This window comes from Balaenoptera physalus (genome assembly GCF_965194825.1).
Source record: "Balaenoptera physalus genome assembly, chromosome: 15".
NCBI classification, from domain to species: Eukaryota; Metazoa; Chordata; class Mammalia; order Artiodactyla; family Balaenopteridae; genus Balaenoptera; species Balaenoptera physalus.
Genome location: NC_138894.1, coordinates 12,291,760 through 12,312,892, shown reverse-complemented (window position 1 = coordinate 12,312,892; position 21,133 = coordinate 12,291,760). Strand labels below are relative to the sequence as shown.

The window sequence follows — 21,133 nt, the reverse complement described above, 5'->3', positions numbered from 1 at the left end:
CGCCAACGTAATGAAACCCCAATAAAATTCTGGGCAATGAAGCTCAGGTGAGTTTCCTGGGCTGGAAGCACTCTATGTATTGTTGTTACACATCAATATGCCAGAAGGGTAATGTGTTCCTGGGGAAGCCTCACATTTGTGCTGTTCCCAAACCTTACCCTATGTGTGTCTTCCTTAGGCTGGTTTTGATTTGTTTCCTTTTGCTATAATAAAATTATCATAATAAATACAGCACTTTTTTGAGTTCTGAGAGTAGTTATATAGAATTACCAAGTCTGAAATAGTAGTGGGAACTCCCAAATTTGTAGCCAGATGGTCAGAAGGGTGACCTAGGGATCCCCAATTCATGGCTGGTGTTTGAAGTGACAGCAGTCTTGTGGGTGACGGTTTCCTTAACCTGTGAAGTTTGGCCCAACTCTGGGTAGCTGGAATGAGAAGTCATTGTAGTGCTACAAAATAAAATAGCAATGAATTTTCATATACGCATACAACAACCCCAAAAGATGGAACAATGCTAATCTATATTTGAAATTGAAAAATAATTACAGGAACAGTATAGTATTTTTCTAAGAAAATATTTGGTAGTGTTCTAGAAGGAAAGATTTTCATCTAGTAGAAAGTGTGCAGTCAGAGCACTGAGAAAAGGGGCAATACAAGTTGTTTTTCAAATTAATACATGGTTAGTAAGGACCTACTGGGTGCTCATTTCTGAGAGGAAGTATGAGAAATGACCTGAAGCAGCTTATAATCTGGTTCAGGAGACAAAGAAGTAGCAAGATGATAAACAACCCATGACTTAAATAGATCAAGACAGTGATAAGAACTATCCCTATCTACATATTGTTCATTTTTAAATATTTATGGATACAACAAATGCTTTTACAATTGCAGATGAATAAGACCTGACTTCTCATCAGTGTTCAAGAGAATTATTCCCCAAGGAGGGGACCTTTGAACAGGGTTCTGACTGATTATTAGGCTTTAGACAGTGGAGGGGGCATTCCAGGCTGGTGAAACGGCTTGAGCAGAACGGCCCAAGCTGGGAAGTGCAGAGGCATGTCTTAAGTATTGCAGGCAAGCTAGTTTTTCTGAAATAGAGGTTCTTGTCAGGAGCAGCAGGAGATTAGGGCAGACTGGAGAGGGCATTAAATGCTAAACTGAGAGGTGAGCATTTATCCTGTAGGCAGTACAAAGGCTTTCAGGGGTGCGAATGGGTGCACACTGATGAGAATGGTTAATGTGGCTGAGATACAAAAGAGGAAGGGACAGATGTTAGGCAAAGACCAGCTACAAAGTTGTTGCAGGTACCCAGGTATATAAAATTGACCTGGGCGGGGGTTAGAGAAGGGCACTGGAGGGAAAAAATGTGTGATAGAGCAAACTAAGCTGTTACTAATGTAAAATATTTGCTATTTCTGCTTGTGAACTTTGAATCTCTGGGAAGAATTTCCCATGATTTTCAGGCGCCTAGGCTGGCATCATGATCTTAGCTGTCCAGATGCCTCCTGTGCCTTCTACCTGCCTACTCCCCTCTGCCAACCTCTTGTACCCCTAGATCCTGCTTGTCTGCATGGACCCACTTTGAGCTGGTTCCCTGAATTCTGGGCTCAGCTACCTCATCTGGACTTTAAATGTTTGAACGACTGTCCTTAGTGTAAGCTAATTCCTTTAGTCAGGACTCCTCTGGCCTATGACAGCTCTTGGTCTTGGCTTCTCTACATAGGTTGCAGAGACAACATGATATGAACTTGAGACCCAGTAAGCTTAGGAATAACCATTACAGAAAATAGAAGGTGATAGCAAAGACACACAGATGGCTTGAAGTAACAGACGAGATAGGAAAATTGGTTTAGCAATAGTTGGTATGTCTGTATATTTGATTTTTGAAAAACAGTTGAGGTATAATTTAATACCATAAAACTCACATTTTATTTGCACATTTCAATGAGTTTTAGTAATTTACCAAGTTGTTCAGCTATCACCATAATCCAGTTTTAGGATAGCCCCACCACCCCAGTGAGATTCCTTGAAATATTTGCAGTCACTCCCAGTTGCCACTCCCAGTCCCAGGCAACCACTGATCTACTTTGTCTCTGAAGATTTGCCTTTTCTGGCCATTCCATATAAAGGGAGCCATACAATATGTGGTCCCTGGCATCTGGCTACTCTCACTTAGGATAATGTTTTTGAGGTTTTGATTTTAATAATACCCATATTTTAATTGATGTTTAAAATTTTTTTATTTCAAAAATCCCAAATCTAGTAGCATAAAGATCTATTAAAATTGCTTTTTGCTCGCAAAAACTTTAATAAGAGTACTCTACTGCCTCATAAAAGTAACATGTATTACAGAGAAACAAGTGCATGGAGCTTTTGTGCAGAGAAGGCCTTTAGTCTCTCAATCCCCAAACTATAGCTGTGAACCAGGAGGAAAGAAGTCCAGCAGTTAGGTGTATAGACCAGGGCACGGCACTCTCCGAAGCTCAGATTCCTTAGCTGTAAAATATGGCTGGGCTAGGTCACTGGTGCCTCCACCTTCATCAGCCTTCACTCTCTTCACCCACACAGCACCCCCTCTCCCATCAGTAACAGGATGGGGAGACAGAACACAAGTGGTTATAAAAACAACCCCCAGCAGGTAGGAGATCACCAGGCTAGGTGGTTTCTTAGCTTCCTTTCAGCTCTAGCTTTATGAATCAACTTTCCTCACATTCATTAAGCTCCCAGGGTTTCCCTTTTGGGTGAAGCCTTAATGTATGCTGAGGGTTTGGGATTTGGAAAGGCTTTAGTTAGAGGACACACATTATTACTAGTGGAGTTCATATAAAGGGAACTATGCAATATGTATAGTTCTGGCTTCTGGCTAGTGGGCTTTCCCAGTTTCACTAAATTCAAAGAGTCACTCTAGTACAAATTCTCTGATGTGCAAAAAGGGCAGAACATCCACCAAAGCCTTTCCCACATGCATTACATGCCCAGGGTTTCTAACCAGTGGGGTGAGCTTGCTGATGTTTATAAGGGGAAGAGGTTTGGCTGAAGGCTGTCCCACATTCACCATATCCACAGGGTTTTTCCTCAAGAACGAATTCTCTGATGCTTAATAAGGGATGTGCTGTGACTGAAGGCCTTCCCACATTTACTGCTTTCTCAGCGATTCTCTTTAGTGTGTATTCCTGATGCTTAGTAAGGCAAGAAGAGAAGTATTACTGATAGCTTTTACCATGCTTGAGGAGTTTCTCTCCAGTATGGTTATCTGGTTTTGTTTTGTTTTTTTTTTGGAATAATATGTGACTGAAGGCTGTGCTATACTCATTACACAGATAAGGCTTCTCCCCAGTATAAGTTGTCTGATGTTGAATAATGTGTGTCCACTAACTAAAGCATTTCCAAATCCATTACGTTCACATAGTTTCTTACTAGTTTGAATTCTCTGGTGTTTGTTTGATAAGGGAGGAGTTGTGACAAAAGCCCACTCCCTCTCTTGATATTAATAGAGCTTCAGTTTAGTACGTCCTGTCTGATGTTGAACAAGACAGGTCCTCCGACCAGAAGTCTTCCCACATACATTACACTCATATTATATATATATATATTCTCTGAGGTTTAGTGGTGTGTGTACTCCAGCTGAAAGCCTTTCCACATTATCTGAATTCATAGGGTTTTTTTCCCAGCATGACTTTTCTGATGTTTAATAAGGGATGCAGTGTGAGCAAAGGCTCTTCCACATTCATTACATTTGTAGGGTTTCTCTCCGGTGTGAAATCTATAATGTTGAGTGAGAGAGGAACTCTGGCTGAAGGCTCTTCCACATCTGTTACATTTGTAGGGTTTCTCTCCTGTGTGAAATCTGTAATGTACAATGAGAGAGGAACTCTGGCTGAAGGTTCTCCCACATTCTCTGCATTCATAGGGCTTTTCTCCAGTGTGAGTTCTCTGATGTTTAATAAGGGATGAAGTATGACCAAAGGCCCTTCCACATTCATTACATTTGTAGGGTTTCTCTCCAGTATGAAATCTATAATGTAGAACAAGAGATGAACTCTGGCTAAAGGCTCTGCCACATTCGCTGCATTCATAGGGCTTTTCTCCGGTATGAGTCCTCTGATGTTTAATAAGGGATGAAATATGACCAAAGGCTCTTCCACATTCACTGCACTCATAGGGCTTTTCTCCAGTGTGACATCTCTGATGGCGCCTAAGTTCTGACTGGAAATGGAACAACTTCCCACATTCATTACATTTACAAGATTTCTTCCCTGGATGGGTTCTCTGAGAGTTATTTCTCCCTGAAGTCTCTCTGAAATCTGTATCACATTTATAGTATCCTTCTCCCATGAGAACACTGTGTTGGTTAACAGGGACTGATCTTAAACCTACACTTGTCCCAAATTCACTCCACTCATGATCTCTCCTAAGGGTGGTAGTAGATTTGTGAGTGAGTGACATTTCTTTCAGATGTCTCTCCTGCTTTTTTGGGTGCATCTCTAACTGGTCATCACAACCACAAGTTGCTTTCAGTTTGGAGGACCAGAGTTCATCTCTAATGTGTTTTTCCACTGATGGTATCTGGAATAATTCTTCTTTGGAAATTCCCTGACTTAGCATTGATTCCTTGGCTTGAGGCCTTCTCTCCCAGTCTGGGGAAAAAAAAAAAAAAAAATACAGTCTATTATTACCTGTTCTATGTGCCAAGAGGAAGTAAAGTCCTATAATAGATGTAAGATAATTAACCTTTAAAATAATATCTAGGGACTTCCCTGGTGGCACAGTGGTTAAGAATCCGCCTGCCAATGCAGGGGACACGGGTTCGATCCCTGGTCCGGGAAGATCCCACATGCCATGGAGCAACTAAGCCCGTGCGCCACAACTACCGAGCCTGTGCTCTAGAGCCCGCGAGCCACAACTACTGAGCCCACGTGCTGCAACTACTGAAGCCCGCACGCCTAGAGCCAATGCTCCGCAACAAAAGAAGCCACCGCAATGAGAAGCCTGCACACCGCAACAAAGAGTAGCCCCCGCTCGTCACAACTAGTGAAAGCCCGCACGCAGCAACGAAGACCCAATGCAGCTGAAAATAAAATTTAAAAAAAAATTTTAATAAATAAATAAAATAATATCTAAAAGAGGTGTACAGTTTCTTCCAAGAATGGTGTATGTCTGAAGAAAGTTTTGGACGTGTCAAGAATAAGATAAGCAGGTGACTGGAGATTAGGAAAACCTGAGAGAACAGTGTTTGGACTCCAGGACACAAGATAAGTCCAAAGATTGTAAAGATGAGAGGAGGGTTAGGAAGATGCCCTCCACAAAGTCTTCCCTCAACACCTCAGTCCACACCACACATTATTATGTATTATATAATATACATATACCATGTATTATATTACTGTATGTAATTGTGGTAGGCAGAATAATTATCCCCCAAAGATTTCCATGCTCTAATCCCAGGAACATATAAATATGTTACTTCACATGGCAAAAGGGACTTTGCAGATGTGATTATGGGCACAGACCTTGAGATGGGGAGATTATCCAGAATTATTCAGGTGGGCCCAATCTAATCACAAGAGTTCTCAAAATCAGAGAATATTTCCTGGCTGAGTCAGAGAGATGTGGTGTGAGAAGGACTCGATCCACCATTTCCGGCTTTGAAGGTGGAGGAAGGGCCCCATGGGCCAAGGAATGTAGCAGTCTCTAGAAGCTAGGAACGCCCCTCAGCTTACAGCCAGTAAGACAATGAGGAGCTCAGTTTTACAACTGCAAGGAATTGGTACTGCCAACAACCCAAAGGAACAGGAAACAGATTCTTCCCTAGACACTCCAGAAAGGAACTCGGCCCTGCTGATACCTTGGTTGTAACACTGTGAGACCCATGCTTGATTCTGACCTATGAACTGTGAGATAATAAACATGTTGCTTAAAGCCGCTAAGTTTGTGACAGTTTGTTTCAGCAACAACAGAAAGCTAATACAATAATAGTGACCCTTCTGAAGAGGAAAATGACTGGCAATGCCTAACCAGGGCTCCCAGAGGCCAGATTCTGAGCCAGTAGGTCTTGTGTGGCTCCTGGGGATATGAATGTTTAACAAGCTCCCCGAGAGATTCTGAAACACAGCCATGTTTGCAGAACACTGTAAACAGACAGATATTGATGATGAGACTAGATCCAGACGTCAGACCCTTGCCCTCACTCTGGAGGGAAACAAGATCAAGAGAGTACTAACTACAGAGGAGATCAGCATCTTCCCTCTCTCTCCTCTCTTCTACGTTCCCATGACGAGGCCCAGCCTGTGCTGTCAGGATTTGAGCCCTGCTTTCAGGAGCGTTAGCTCTGGCCTGAGGCTGATTCTGCCTCAGAGATGGACACTGACACAGACTGTCATCTCCAGTATGCTTGTCCTACACATGAGAGTCAGGAGAGCTGTGTCCAGAATTCTACCCCAAGGGGTGGAGCCTACAGGGTACTCTCAAATCACCTAGGAATAAACAGTTTCAAAGAGATTCCATCAACAGCTAGTAAGGAGTAGTCTTTGTTCCTGGAATCACCTCTGTTGCAGCTTAGCTTAACCAAGCTTGAAGTGTCCTCACCTTGATCTTCCTGACTATCCATCAGGATGTCCTTGCCAGTAACCCTTTAATTTCTGGGCTACTTAACTGTTCAGTCTGGTCCCTTGCTAACTCTCTTAGCCCTGCTGATATAGGATTGCTGGGCACTTACATCTGTTGATCCTTAGATTCCATCTAATACCGACCGTGTGACATCTAGTGATGATGCACAGCCCCAAGAACCCTGACAGGTGGGCAGAGATAGGTAACAAGGGAAATATAAACACTAGAGAAGAAAATGAACATCTCTTCTTTCCCCACCAGAAAACATTACAAAAGCCTATACGTATTCAAAATACTGGTGTTGAGGGTTCCTGGCAAGTGACCTCACCTTTTCAAAGAAAAGCCCCCTGACCAAGGGCTCAGGGGAACTTCCCACTCAGTTGGGCCTTATTATCTGCTTTGGTCCAACTCACTCACCTGCGGGGGCACCTGTTGAGATTTCTCTCTCCAAAATACAGGGCTCTTCCCCTTCCTCCAACCGGCAGATGACATACGGTTTGGACATTGGAAACCCTGGTGGGAAAGGAAAAGGATCATGACTGTATGTCAGAGGTCAAGGCTTGTAGACAGCCTCCAAAGAATAAGCATTGTGAAGTATCAGGAGCAGAGTCATGAAACTTCTTATTCTGAGTGCATATGGAGTGGGACTTTTCCTAGGAACAAGGAGTAGAAATACCGTATCTCTGGGCCCCAAAGAGAATATAAATGTCTAATTCCAGAATCCCAAAGCAAAAATCAGCCAACAGGCCCAGACACCCCTAGCTTTTAAACACCAAAGAAATAAAGATGGCCTGATGGGCAGGCTTTGGGCTTTGGAGGAGCTGAGCTCACCCAGGGAGGCCAGGTTCTTGAAATTCTCCAGCATCACTTCCCGGTACACGTCCTTCTGAGTAGGGTCCAGCTGCCCCCACTCCCACCGGGTGAATTCCACAGCCACATCCTCAAATGTCGTCAGGTCCTGAAACACAGAAGACACTCTTGCACCCTCGGGGAGCACACTCATGGCCCTGGGGAGAAGAGTAGACTGGTGTCTGAGTAGAACCTCAGGATGTACCGGAAGGGATTCCGAGATTTCCTAGCTATCGCAATGCCCCTGTTCTGGGTTTTATCATCTCAAAAATATTTTAAGCTGCTCCAGGGATTGTGTCATCCTTACTACTTGGTATCCCACCCAGTGCCCACATATGTCAACATCAAGCTGCTTAGAAATGTAATCGGGGTCTCAGGAGAATCAGGCCTACAGAGACACTCTGCTTATGTGGAAGAGAGAAATACAATCCATTTCCTCAGTTTTCAAAAGGTTTCACTCTCAATTTAGTGACATTTAAATGGAATCAATTAGAACAAACTCATATGCTCTGCATTCTGAAATGCACTGGTATCAGTAGTTTTCTAATTAAGTATTTTTGAAACTTGTGACCTAGGATTTCAATGACAACTGTTGCTAAGGCCAAATAAAATCATTTGGGGCTTAGAATAACTTATCCCCAAAACAGCCTGCCAGCACACAGTTCAGTGAAAGTATATCAAGTGGCCTTATGGTGAATCAGTAAGTCTTTTGCGAGTTTGATTAACATAAATCCTCTCCCCCAAAGCCTAATCATTTTTCAGTTCCTGAATGTGCAAAGTTGAGAGTGAGACCCTGGATCTCAGGTGCCCACAAGGTACAACCATTCTGTGGGTCCCAACCAGAACTATCCTGGCACTCTCTATAACAGCAACACTCTCATTTGACTTACATTGTACAATAATCCGTAAACTATGAACTACAAAGCAGATAAGTGAAGGTAGTACTGTTACTTTCCCCCCCAAAACGTTTAAAAGTCAAATCCCATTTAGATCCTAAGGTTTCCATAGAATAAGACAAAGTAACAATTTTATATTAAGTTAAAGGCAGTCCAGAATAATCAAATGTGGAAAACTCACTACTTTAGTAACCTCTTGTGATAGATTATACTATTTGTTCAAAATATTCATTGGCCCTCCCTACAAAATTGATCTTCCTACCCCGCTAACTCAGGTGTGGCCAAATAATCTGCTTTCACAGATGGAATGTGAAGGAAGTGACATGAGCTTCTTAATGAGCAAAAGCCTTCAGAGTCAGTGGAGGTTCTGCAATTGCTTCTTTTTCCTCTGCTTTGAGAATGGCAAATGATCCCAGAGTGAAGATGTGGGGCAAAACCACAGCTTGTGTGTAATGTGGACAAGAAATGAACCATTGTTGGTGTAAGTCTCTCAGGGTTTGCTGTTGTTATCACAGCATAACTAGCCTAAACTGACTCATTAAAAAAGCTGGTACTTCAAGTAGGGTTCTGCCATGACAAAAAGCCTAAAATACGTGACAGTCTCCAGGGCCAGGCAGTGAGGAAACTTATTGGCAAGATGGCAACCCATGTAATTTGGTGGTGAACTGTGGGGTAAAGCTGTTGCTGCAGTAACTTGAAAGACGAACAATGCAAGCATGAGCTTGTGATGTTATGAAAAGAGGAGGGAAACAATTTCAGTAGTATGAGTTGGTTGTCATTGGCACTGTCATTTGACAGTATTACAGGAAAAAAAAAATGAGCTCAAGAGTTTGCTGATTTGCAAAATAAAAATGGAAGGCCAAAGAAAGTGTCCAGAAATTCCAGGACTTGCAGGGTTGGAGATTTAACCAATTCTCATTTCCAGCTGGTCAAAGACAAAATAAATATGGCTTTTGCATGACAAAGGACGATTACAACTCAGCCTAATGGCAAGGACCAAATCATGGGTGTGATTGTCAAACCTTTTGTTTAAACCTCTTATTAATTTCAGATGGCTCCCAGTAAATCCTTTCAGTGGGACCAAATTGTTCACAGTGACTAAAAGTATGGTTTTCCCAAGGAGACCCCAAAAGCTCCACCTTTAAGTCTAAAGAGAGGGGCATATTTCAACAAGAACTGTGGGAAAAGCTATTGACACAGGGAGCTAATGGAAGGAAGTACACAAAAAGCTGGTCAAGTTTTTGAGAGTTAACACTGAATGTTCATGACTTGAAACAATCCTTGGGCCATCAACCTACTCAGGCAGAATGAAAAAGCTGCTTAGCCCTCAAAAGAGTTTATTCTCCAACATCATCTTCATATGTGACCAAGGGGGATACTGCAAAAGGAAGGAACTTCTGGAGGGCAGAGCCAAGGAGAACACTGGACTGGGGAGCTGTACCCAGCGAGCAGAACCACTGCATATAACCAAAAGACTTCCCCACTCCCAAGGCCAAGGTCCTCACCAAGTCTGCCCAGTGGAATTTTTCCTTTTTTTTTAAAAGATCTTTACTGGAGTATAACTGCTTCACAATTCTGTGTTAGCTTCTGTTGCACAACAAAGTGAATCAGCCATGTGCACACTCTGCCCAGTGGAATTTCGTAACTGTTACAGACCAGGGACTGCTGGGCTCCTCCCATGGTTCCCCTTTCTGAACAGGGGTGTTTATTGTGGTTATCCAGCCCCATTGTTCCACTGTATGTGGGATATATGGATTCAGGCAGCCTGTCTTTTTCATAGATCTCCATATCCAGAGGAGAAATATCCAGACCTGATGTCCAAAATATCACACCATCCAGGACTTCAATCCTGATGCTCTGACGGGATGGGGCTTTTGGGTTATCTCCCCTGGGGAGAAATTTTGTGTGCAGAGGGAGGGAAGTGAACATCTGTGAGCAAGAAAACAGACAGTGTAATTGTCTGTTCAGAATGTTTACTGCCCCTCCCTCTGGGCCCCTTACTACAGGAGGCTTATCCTTCGCACCTCACGGACATTAGGCATGGCCACGTGACCTGCTCTGGCCAATGGGCTGTGCGCAGAAGCAGGACATGCCAGTTCTCGGCAGAAGCCTGGAGAGCCGTCCCCTGAGTCTCACACTGCACCTTCCCCCAGCCACAAGAACGGCACATCCCAGAGGAGGGCTGACCCTTCAGCCTGAATCCCAGAGTGAAGAGGGTATGGAGCAGAGTCACAGCCAGCCCACTAATGATAGGCAACGTATAGAAGAAACACACTTCATTACTGTGAGCCCGCGAGAGCTGGGGGCTGTTGCTACCACAGCATAACTAGGCGAAGCTCTCTGATACACCTCTGAATGGTGTACATCAAGGCCAAAGAGGTTTAAGCTCTTTATTACTCTACTAATTACTTGAGAGAATTCCTTATTGGTGAGAGTTTCCCCTGTTGACTAGAAAACTAATTATAAATGTCTATTATCAAGCCAGAATCCCACTAAACCACCATCTTGGATGCTAGGAAACGATGCAGGCTGGCGTTCACAGCCCTCCACTTGGTTCTCCCTCCACATCCAGCCTCCTATAGCCAAACCTGAATCCATCTCTACAGTCAGTCACCATTAACCCCGTCATCCCCATCGCAACTGAAGCTGACAAGGACTAGGCAACTCCATCTGCCGGAAGACTCCAACAACTACATGAGGTGGTTGTATTACTGAGTGGTTGAGTCTGGAGCCAGACAGCCCAGATCTGAAACTGGCTCCCGCCCTCATTAGCTAGATAACCAGGACCACGTTACTTTCTCTCTCTGTGCCTTGGTTTCCTCAGGTCACCTCTCTGTGCCTCAGTTGCCATTCTTCAAAATGGGACTGTTTTATAGATGAAATTAATTAGTATCAATAAATTGTGTAGAATAGTTCCTGATACCTGTTTGGTTTTCAGCAAATAACAGCTTTTATTATTTTCATCATTATCATCAACATGATTATCATCCTCATTTTACAGTTGGCAAAACCAGGGCATTGAGAGTTTAGGTGATTCATCCAAGGTCACGCAGCCAGAAGCAGTGAAGTTAAGTGTGTTGCCACACTAATCCTGGAAGATAACATTTGCACAGGGGTCCGGCCTCAAATGACCTCCTCACCTGTCCGAACCCTCAGAACCTCCTTGTCCCCACTTCTCCGTGCACCTTCCCCAACCTCTCCAGCACAGGCTGATTCCCCTTTTCCCAAACGCTGATGGAGAGGCCTGTCTGTGCCATTCCATCTGCCATCACACCACGCACATCCTTACTGTGACTGGGGCTGCATCCTGGTGCGAGAGTCCTCTCCCCTCTGTGGCTGTGACATGTCCTTCAGGGCCACGGTGCGCTCACATTACTTGGTACTCACCACAGCGCCCGTTACAGAAATAAACCAAAGGATCTGAGTGAGTGCACACTGAGCAGAGAGGAGAGGGCCCTGGGCAAGGGGCAAGGAGGCCAGCAAAAGCCTTGATGGGCTCGGCCTCCTGCAGAGCAGGAATTGGGGTCAGAGAAAAGGAGGCAAAACTATCCATAGTTCAGGCCATTGAGGAAAAATTAAGAGAACCTCAACTCACCTGGGGCCTGGCTTTCAGGAATAAGCTGGCTGTTCCCTTTTCTCCTGGGCATCTCTCTGGAGGAAGAGCAGGGTCCTGAGAAGGGAGAACTAGGAAGGTAAAAGAAGCCATAAGGAAGGCTAACCCTCAAGAGGTTTACAGCTCCCAGACTCCCCAAGTCAGTGTGTCACTTCCATGGTTCTGGGGATAAGGCTGGGCCAAAGGGAGCTGACGGACGGGCTAGAGGCTGCCCTCGTACACAGCTGCGTGAGGTCCCCACCTGTCCATAGGCCACAGCAAGCTGTAGGTAGCTGAAGTGTGACCACAGTCTGGCCACTCTATCGGAGAGTTATTTTACTGGGCCTCCAATATGCAGGTCATTTACTAGGCCTTTTGAAAATATAAACGTGGATAAGAACTTCAAGGAATTTTAATGTAACCTGAGGGTATAAGACCGGTTAACAATACAAAATAAGGCCTAGGACGAGGCCACATAGGGATATAGGACTTTGGGGAAGAAGTTACACCTCTCCCCTTATCCCTGGGAAGCAACACAGAGGCCAGCTCTTCCTGAGCAGCTGTCCTCTATGTTCTTAAGCACCGTTAGGTCTCTAGAGGGTATTCTGAGAGCCCCTCTATTATAGGCCTTTGTATCATACTGTTTTTAAAGTCTTCAAACAAACAAAGAACTAACCCCAACCATGCCAGAGAAGTGGTTAAGGCCACCACCAACAAAAGCAGGGAGGTAGGCAGGCAGCGTGGTATAGCACAGGTCAGCACTTTTCAAACTTTAATGGGCATATGGATTCCTGAGGATCTTGCTAAACAGGCTGGTTCAGGGGATGTGGGGTAGAGCGTGAGAGTCTGCATTTCTAGAGAGCTTGCAGGAGAAGCCTGTGCTGCTGGTCTACAGACCACAAGGCATATAGGAAAAAAGAGGGGGTGAGAGTCCCAGAGATTTAGCCCAGTTCTGTCATTGGCCAGTTTTATGACCCTGAGCACTGAAGAATTAAAATGCCCACCCGGGACTTCCCTGGTGGTGCAGTGGTTAAGAATCCCCCTGCCAATGCAGGGGACATGGGTTTGAGCCCTGGTCTGGGAAGATCCCACATGCCGCAGAGCAACTAAGCCTGTGCACCACAACTACTGAGCCTGCGAGCCACAACTACTGAGCCCATGCACCTAGAGCCTGTGCTCCTTAACAAGAGAAGCCACCGCAGTGAGAAGCCCGTGCACCACAACAAAGAGTAGCCCCTGCTCGCCGCAACTAGAGAAAGCCCGCGTGCAGCAACGAAGACCCAATGCAGCAAAAATAAAATAAAATGCCCACTTGGTGAAGGAAAAGAGATTCTAAACTAAGAAAGGAATGGCTTAAAATCTCCTGGGACACCTGGATTGCGCTCTCCCTAACACTGGGGGGGACGGTGGTCACAGGAGGTGCCCACCGTGTACACTGCTGACCTTGTACCCAGATGATCTGGAAGAACATTATTACTTAATGAAGTAATAAAGGAAGAGGGTCGCAAGGCTCCAAATGGCCCCACTGTCCTCTGATCCCTGGCCAAGGGCCACTCCCTCACAGGTTTATTGCCGTCTCCCTGCCACAGCAGGAAGAGATGCCCTCCTGCTCTCCCCTCTGTCCGGTGGCCTTTGGGCTAAGTCTCCCATGGCCATGCCCTCCATGGTCTCTGGATGCTGGGACTTCACGCTCCTTAGCCTGGAAGGCACCGCCACAGGGAAGGCGGTTGCAGGCTCTGCCTCTCCAGTGGGATTCCCCGGCCCTTTCCTAGGGCCCTCCTCCTCGACCCAGCACTAACCCCCCAGGAGGGGTCTGGCCCGCGGCACCCTCGAGAGCCAAACCTGATGCTGTGGAGTCCATAGCTCGTGCTAAGGGGCGATGTCCTTTCACTAGGTCCAAATCTCTGTCCTTCGGCCGGGTCCCTGCGGTTCTCCCGGGGTTCAGGGAGCGGGGAGGAAGCTGGGTAACACCAGGCATTCCCACTCCGGCAGCCACGCCCAGCCAACCCGCAGCGCCCAGAGTAGGGCTGTCAAAGCCGGGTCCACTTCCCAGCGGCGCGCAGCATGGCTGCGGGGGCGATGCTCTTCTCCCGCTCCCGCTCCCACTCCCAGACCCCTCACGCGCCCGGCCTCCGCCCACGGGCTCCGCTCCGCCGCTCTCCTCCTAGGGACCAGGCTCTGGAACCCAGCTCTCACGCAGAGCACCAGGAAAAACAGCCACAGCCACACCTGCGACCTCCGTGCCCGCTCCTCCACTGCCCGGAGGCAGCAGGGATTCTGGGGAGAGCCTCACAGGGAAACGACCGGCCCCGCAACTCTGCGCCCAGCTCCAGGCCTCCTCAGCCCCTCGCAGGCGGGCAGACGAAGGGACACTCCCCTCTGTGTCACGGGCTCCGGGCGCGGTGCCCAGTGCAAGCCTGCGCGCCAGGAGTCGCTAAAGCCACAAAGGTCCAAGGGACGCCCGAGTTCCAGCCCCACCTCCCGAGACCCGTCCTGAGCCTGCGCAGACCCGCCGCCAGGCGGGGGGCGGAGGGGCGGGGCTGCAGGGCGGGACCCAGCAGCGCCTGCGCCCTGTCAACTGGAGAATCCTGGGTGCTGTGCTCCCGCAGCTGCGGATGGGGAAAGTGGGCATCAGCTACGTCGATGGAGGTTTCACCCTGCTCCCAGCCACGGGCAGGGAACCGGAAGCAACCCCCATATTGGGAGTGCCTTTAGCACCTGGGCGGGAGAGCCTGTCTTGGGGCTGCTCAAAAGAAGTCACTGGAGATTTGTTAAAAAGAGAAGCCTGGGCCCTACCCTTAATCTGCCAAATAAGAATTTCTAGCAGGCTCTCCAGACATGTGTATTTCTTATAAAGTGCTCAGGAGATCTGATGGCCCATGGTGAAGCAGGAGATAGATGGGTCCCAGGCTGGAAGGGGCCAAAATAGCAGGAAGGAGGAGAAGCTAAGCCCTGCCCAGATAAGAGACCGCTTATTTCTCATCTCGAGGTCAAGGACACCTTCCTGACTACACATGCGCAGAAAGGCTCCTTGAAGGTCAAAAAGGGAGGGGCCGCCACCACATAGTAGGTGATGTCAACCTACCCATAGGCCTCTTCGCTAGAATCCATCTTGGCTAAGAGGTGCATGCACACACATGAGAGGACCCTGAAATATACCAAATACGAACTCAGAACCAGGCAAAGCAAGATGATCGGCCAAAGGAAACGTGGAAGAAATGCCCCATAAAAATGATTCAAACTACCACAGGGGCAGGCCCCTCTCTTTGAGCCCACCTGTGTGCCTATCCACACGTACCCTTTTTCCTCCTAATAAATACTTCGTTTCACTGCTTTCTGACTCTATGTGGAAATTCATTTCTACACAGCTGACGGGCCAGGGCCTTGTCACCGGCCACTGGTCCCTGGTGGTCTGAGGCTAGGATTCAGCACTCTCACTGCCACGGCCTGACTTCAATCTCTGGTGGGAACCGAAATCCTGCTTCAAGCCGCTGCAGGCCGAGGCCACCTGAGATCAGTTGCAGGCTACTAACTGCTATTCTACAGGCTATTAACGTGCCTGTCTTTCTCCCACTGTCCCCCGGTTTTGGATTCAGTGAAGGGTGAACTCAAAGAAGGGAGCGCTTTGGACTCCCTCCTCTTCTGGAAACGTGTATCATCTAGGACCTAAAAGAAATGGAGAAACAGTCTGGATATTAAAACAGTGGTTCTCTGGAGGCACTCCTCAATCAGAGAGGGGATTTGTGAGGACTGAGAGGTTGATTTATAGACCCTAATTAGGGGTTCAAGGAAGAATAACCTATTAAATCAGGGCAAAAAGTCCACTCTCCTTTTTTTTTTTTTTTAATAAATTTATTTTTGGCTGCGTTGGGTCTTCATTGCTGTGTGTGGGCTTTCTCTAGTTGCAGCGAGTGGGGGCTACTCTTTGTTGTGGTGCACGGGCTTCTCATTGCGGTGGCTTCTCTTGTTGCAGAGCATGGGCCCTAGAGTGCGTGGGCTTCAGTAGTTGTGGCATGCGGGCTCAGTGGTTGTGCCTCACGGGCTCTAGAGCACAGGCTCTGTAGTTTTGGCGCATGGACTTAGTTGCTCCACGGCATGTGGGATCGTCCCAGACCAGGGCTAGAACCCACGTCCCCTGCACTGGCAGGTGGATTCTTAACCACTGCACCACCAGGGAAGTCTCCATTCTCCTTTCTTGTTTTTTCAATCTGTTTCACTTTTCTGCCAGCACTTCTGGTGGCACAGATGGCCAGGATGGCACGGCAAGTGCCCGGCAAGTAAGCCCTCTTTCTCCTAAGCCGAGGAGGTGTGGGAAGGGGGGGCTGCCTGGGAACCATGGCTGACAAAGGAGTTTCTGTTCTCTTCTGTGCTCTGGAACCAAAAAGGGGAGGGTATGGACACATGAGAAAAGAGCGTCATCTCATTGGTGGCTGACATAACTAGAAATGGAACTGCTTCAGATGAACTTGAGGGGCGCTGCCTGCCCCTGATGTCTTTTCCTTTAGGCATTGGCCTGCTACAGTGCCTGACATTTCCCACTCTTAAATTCCGTCCTTTGGGACAGACCTTGAGCTAGAGGCCCTTGTTACAATGCACATTTGTTACCCGGGAGAGTTAATCAATAGCTTAACAGTGATGTCTCTTCCCCGACTCAGAGTGCTCTGGTGTGCCATTTGACGCCAAGTGCAGTCAGGGGAGCCCTGGTCCCCAGCAGCCTGATAGGTTTCCCCATTACCCCTGACATTCCCTTTTGCTGCTCCTTTGTACTCAAACCCTTCTCCCATCCCAACCCTTTGTGATCACTGCTCTATTCTGTGCTATAGTTTTCCTTTTCCAGAATACCTTATAAACAGGATTATACAGTATGTAACCTTCTGAGAGTGGCTTCTTTCACTCAGCATAAAGTCCTTGAGATCCAGCCATGTTGTCATGTGTATCAGTAGTTCATTCATTTTTATTCTGAGTCCAGCTCTCTTTTACGGAAGGTTGTCAGAAGGTGCTGTACAACACAGCCACTTACATCCTATTTACCAGAACACATGACCACACCTAGCTACCAGGAAATGTAGTCTTTATTCTTGTGCCTGGCTAAAATTCTAGTACCACAGAAAAATAATGGGAAATATCAGACTTTAAGAACAACATTGCTAAACTGTAGTTTATCCAGAGGAAAATCAGATAGCAAGAGCATCTCTCTAACTCACATTAGCCTGAAGGAGATGGCTTACTCTAGTTTAAAGAGCTAAAGGAATTTTAAGAACTAATTAAAAGAAACAAAAATGTGAAAGACTGGCTGGTGCTTTTGAAAGGCAGAACTGAAGCACAGAGATTTCTGCAGGTCCAACGTGTGCTCTGGCAGACAGAGCCTCCTTAACTAATGTGGGATGTTAGAGCACCACCATCTGACTTACCTGGGTAAGGAGTCCCACGGTAAAAACAGGAACCTGTTCACAATTAGGGTTCAGGCATATACAATCATTTAGGGTGGACTAAAAACCCAATGGTATCTATTTTGAAAAAAATATATTAAACAAACAAAGGTATAGAAGTAAATTACCAATCTGACCTGGAATCAGACCTAGGCATCAGAAGAAGCAATGTTTTTCAGGTATAGTGTAAAATTGTGCCTGAATATTTCTCTTCCACCGCATCTACCCAGCTTCTGATGATACACATGCACCCCAGGAAAAAAGAGGTGGTAGTAGAAAATAAAGAATATTACTGCTAAGTAGCCAAATCCCTTTGCTAGGGGATAAACCATCCTCTACCCCATAGACTGAGTGGTAAAACTGAAAACACTTATCACTAAGGGCCCATGCTCTTCTGCTAAGATAACACCTCTTAAAAGGCCACATGATATAAAAGAATGATGTTTTCTTTTGACAGAGAGTTTGGAGAGTTGTAGATCTGGATACAGAGTACCAGGTAGTAGCAGCAAAGAGAAGAGACGCTCAGAGAAATAAGGTCAAAGGGTGTCCAAGAAGAGGGGTCTTAGAATTGCAAGAGGGGGCCTGGGAGGAGCAGGGGCTGCTGTTAGAAGCAACCTGCAGCAGTTCAGGAGACAGCAACACAGCTGAGCAAAACAACGAGACACAGCAAAATTGTCTGCTGAAATAGGGACACTGCAAGGCCACACTCCACCCCTGCCCCGCCTGTCTCATAGAGAAACACCCATGAAAGGGGAAGGCTAAAATCCTATGTGGCAGATTTTTTTTTAAACAACCATCGTTTCTTTGACACGCCTCCCTTTGAGAGGTGGGCGGTAATGCCCTACCCTTGAATCTGGGCAAGCTTGTGACTGCTTCAGCCAACAGTGTAAAGCAGAAGTGACCATTGATTTTCGAGGCTAGGTCATAAAAGGCCATGCAGCTTCTGTCTCATTCACTGGGACTCTCTCTCTTGGAGCCCTGAGTTGCCATGTAAGAAGTCTGACCACCCTGAGACCACCACGCTGTGAGGAGGTCCGAGTACAAAGAGAGGCTACGTGTAGGGACTTTGGTCCACAGTCCTGGGGAGCCCAGCCACGGATGCCAGTCCATGTACCAGACACACAAGTGATAAAGACACTTGAGTCCTCCCAATGGAGTCAGTGTGAAGCAGTGACAAGCCACCCTTGCTGTGCCCTGTCCAAGTCCCTGACCCACAGAAGTTATTGGCATAAGAAACCTTGTTTTAAGCCACTGAGTTTGAAGTGATTTGTTACACAGCAGCAGATAGCCATAACATCTTGCAATTTGGCAGAGCCCCCAGCTGGCAGGCCTTGTTTTATTCTAAACAAGGTTGTTTCTTGGCTGTTCAGCATCCATATGCCCTTCCTAACTCTTCTAAGAAAACTGGCTAAAATTCTCTTAATCTTTCCAGCAACATGGCAGATTGGGTTCCCTGAACAACCCTAATTGAAAAAAACTAAAAAACTAAAAATGCTGAAAAGTTATAAATCATCTCTCTAAACTCACAGGCATGAAAGTAAGGAATTTGCAAAGTAAAAAAAAAATGAACGAAAACAAAAAGATACACGCACCCCAATGTTCACAGCAGCATTATTTACAATAGCCAAGATATGGAAGCAACCTGTGTCCAGCAAGAGATGAATAAGATGTGGTATAAAATATTCCAGCAAAAAATGGGGGTAGGTTGGGCTGGGTCTCCTTCAATGGGCATCTGCTGCCAAGGAGGACAGTGGACTTGTGTGTGTGTACACACACACACACACACACACACACACACACAATGGAATACTACTCAGCCATAAAGAAGAATGAGACTTTGCCACCTGCAACAACATGGATGGACTTAGAGGATATTATGCTTACTGAAATAAGTCAGACAGAGAAAGACAAACACTTTATGATATCACTTATATGCCAGATCTAAAAACTACAACAAACTAGTGAATAATAACAAAACGGAAACAGACTCACAGATATAGAGAACAAACTAGTAGTTACCAGTGGGGAGAGGGAAGTGGAGAGGGGCAAGATAGGGATCGGGGATTAAAAAGTACAAACTACTATGTAAAAAATAAGCAACAGGATATATTGTACAGCACAGGGAATATAGCCAATATTTTATAATAACTATAAATGGAGTATAATCTCTTAAAATTGTGAATCACTATGTTGTACACCTGAGACTAATATAATATTGTAAATCAACTATACCTCAATTTTAAAAAATAAGGAAGTGCGAGCTAGAGCCCTGAGAGGTGAGTGAGCAGCAAACCCAACTCTTACCCTGCTAAACCCTGGAGAACTTAAGCTCCCACTCTGACAGCAACCTGGGGAGTTAAGGTAGCGATGAAACCCTAAGGCCTGCCCAAGGGTGGGGAACTCTAAGAAACTCACCTAGGACCCCCAAATTTCCACTCTCAGCATAAGGCTAAAAGAATAAAAAAACACCACCCACAGAAGGGAACAGCAAGAAAATATGTCTTGGACAGGGTAACTTTTCCAAGTCCTAATCTTCTTGGAAGGTCCAAACCCCTTACTATAGCACAAAATCGTACTCCATCTGGCTCCAAGTTATGGTTATCAGCCCCTAAACCTTATCCACCAGCCACTCATCTTGCTACTAATTCTTTGCACTTTGATCCTCTAGCCTATACCTTTGCAGATGCTATTCTCTCTGCATTTTTTCTAATTACTCTTCTTCAAGTATACCAGTTATAGGAAGCTTTTTCCAACTTTCTCGGCCATAGTTAATTGCTTCCTCAGTTGTACTCCCAATAGTGTCTCCCAATAGTGACATAATTGTAGAACACACTGCTTTGTGTTGTAACAATTTCACATTCTGATTTGTCCACTGGAACACTAGTTCCTCTGGGGCAGTAACTGTGTCTTATTTGTATTTGTAACAATGCCTTGCCTATGGCAGGCAATTTAGGTTTTCTGAGTGCAAGTGTAGACTTGTTCCTGACTGTAGAATTTCATCACATTCTTTGTATAATCTCAAATCTTCCCTGAAGCTATAGAGCAGTGATTCTTAGCTTTAGCTGCACATTAGGATCACCTGCAGATCTTTTCAAACTCTCACTCCTCATAGTGGGCCCCAGGAATCAATATATCAAAGCTCTTCAGTGATTCCGGCGTGCAGCCAAGGCTGAGAAGCCCTGCGAGACTCCGATGAGGGTCCTTTGAGTAGCACCAAGGAAGACAAGCTGGGGTGCGCTCAAAATGTCGTGAGTCGGGCTACCTGCCCTACTCCTGGGCTCTTCTCTTTTCTGCACAAAAATGGCACGTACCCAGCCCCATCCTCAGAACCAAACTCTGCGTCACTCCTGCCCAAATTTTACAACCAAATTCCTTAAAAGTGAACAAGCTGAAGCAGAAACAAGCCCCTTCCGAGGGCCAGAAGACTCGAAGTCGTTCCCAGTAGGGACGGGACCCCCAAAGCTAAAAGAGACACATTTCCTTAGGACGGCCCTCCCATCGGAGGACTGGAGGGACGTGACATCACACATAGACAGTACTTCCAGGCTGACCACAAGCCTCCCTAGCATCCACAACGGTTCCCTCTCCGCGCTCAGGCTGCCGCACTGCCGCGTGCGCTCCGGTTCGGCACCGCCCACCCCTTCATTAGAAGGGTACGCTTGCGCAGATCGCTAGACATCATATTAAAGCTCGCCAGCCGCTGAGACTTCTGGGAAATGGAGTCTGCGAAGGCCGAGCATTGGTGGCGAGCGCGGACGTCA

General features: G+C 46.3%; 2 protein-coding genes across 7 annotated transcripts in view; one reads left to right on the top strand and one right to left on the bottom strand.

The window, feature by feature from the left end:
* The window catches only part of LOC309643781 (small ribosomal subunit protein uS5m), a 59,084-nt gene extending 37,961 nt beyond the window's left edge, over positions 1 to 21,123 (bottom strand). The window contains exons 1-5 of one of the 6 annotated variants that reach the window (XM_082426828.1): positions 13,786 to 21,123; positions 11,947 to 12,035; positions 7,438 to 7,564; positions 7,024 to 7,119; positions 3,595 to 4,637 (exon numbers count right to left, since the gene is read on the bottom strand). In XM_082426828.1, the coding sequence (XP_082282954.1) occupies positions 3,652 to 4,637; positions 7,024 to 7,119; positions 7,438 to 7,564; positions 11,947 to 12,035; positions 13,786 to 13,921 (1,434 nt within the window). In that variant the 5' untranslated portion in view covers positions 13,922 to 21,123 and the 3' untranslated portion in view covers positions 3,595 to 3,651. Of the gene's footprint in view, positions 1 to 3,594; positions 4,638 to 7,023; positions 7,120 to 7,437; positions 7,565 to 11,946; positions 12,036 to 13,785 lie in introns of those variants that run through there. The other 5 variants (XM_082426826.1, XM_082426829.1, XM_082426827.1 and 2 more) reach the window with 5 other exon arrangements.
* ZNF2 (zinc finger protein 2) overlaps positions 6,212 to 21,133 on the top strand; it is a 29,291-nt gene continuing 14,369 nt past the window's right edge. The window contains exon 1 of the mRNA XM_082426843.1: positions 6,212 to 6,385. The gene's annotated coding sequence lies outside the window, so the exon portion shown is untranslated. The remainder of the gene's footprint in view (positions 6,386 to 21,133) is intronic.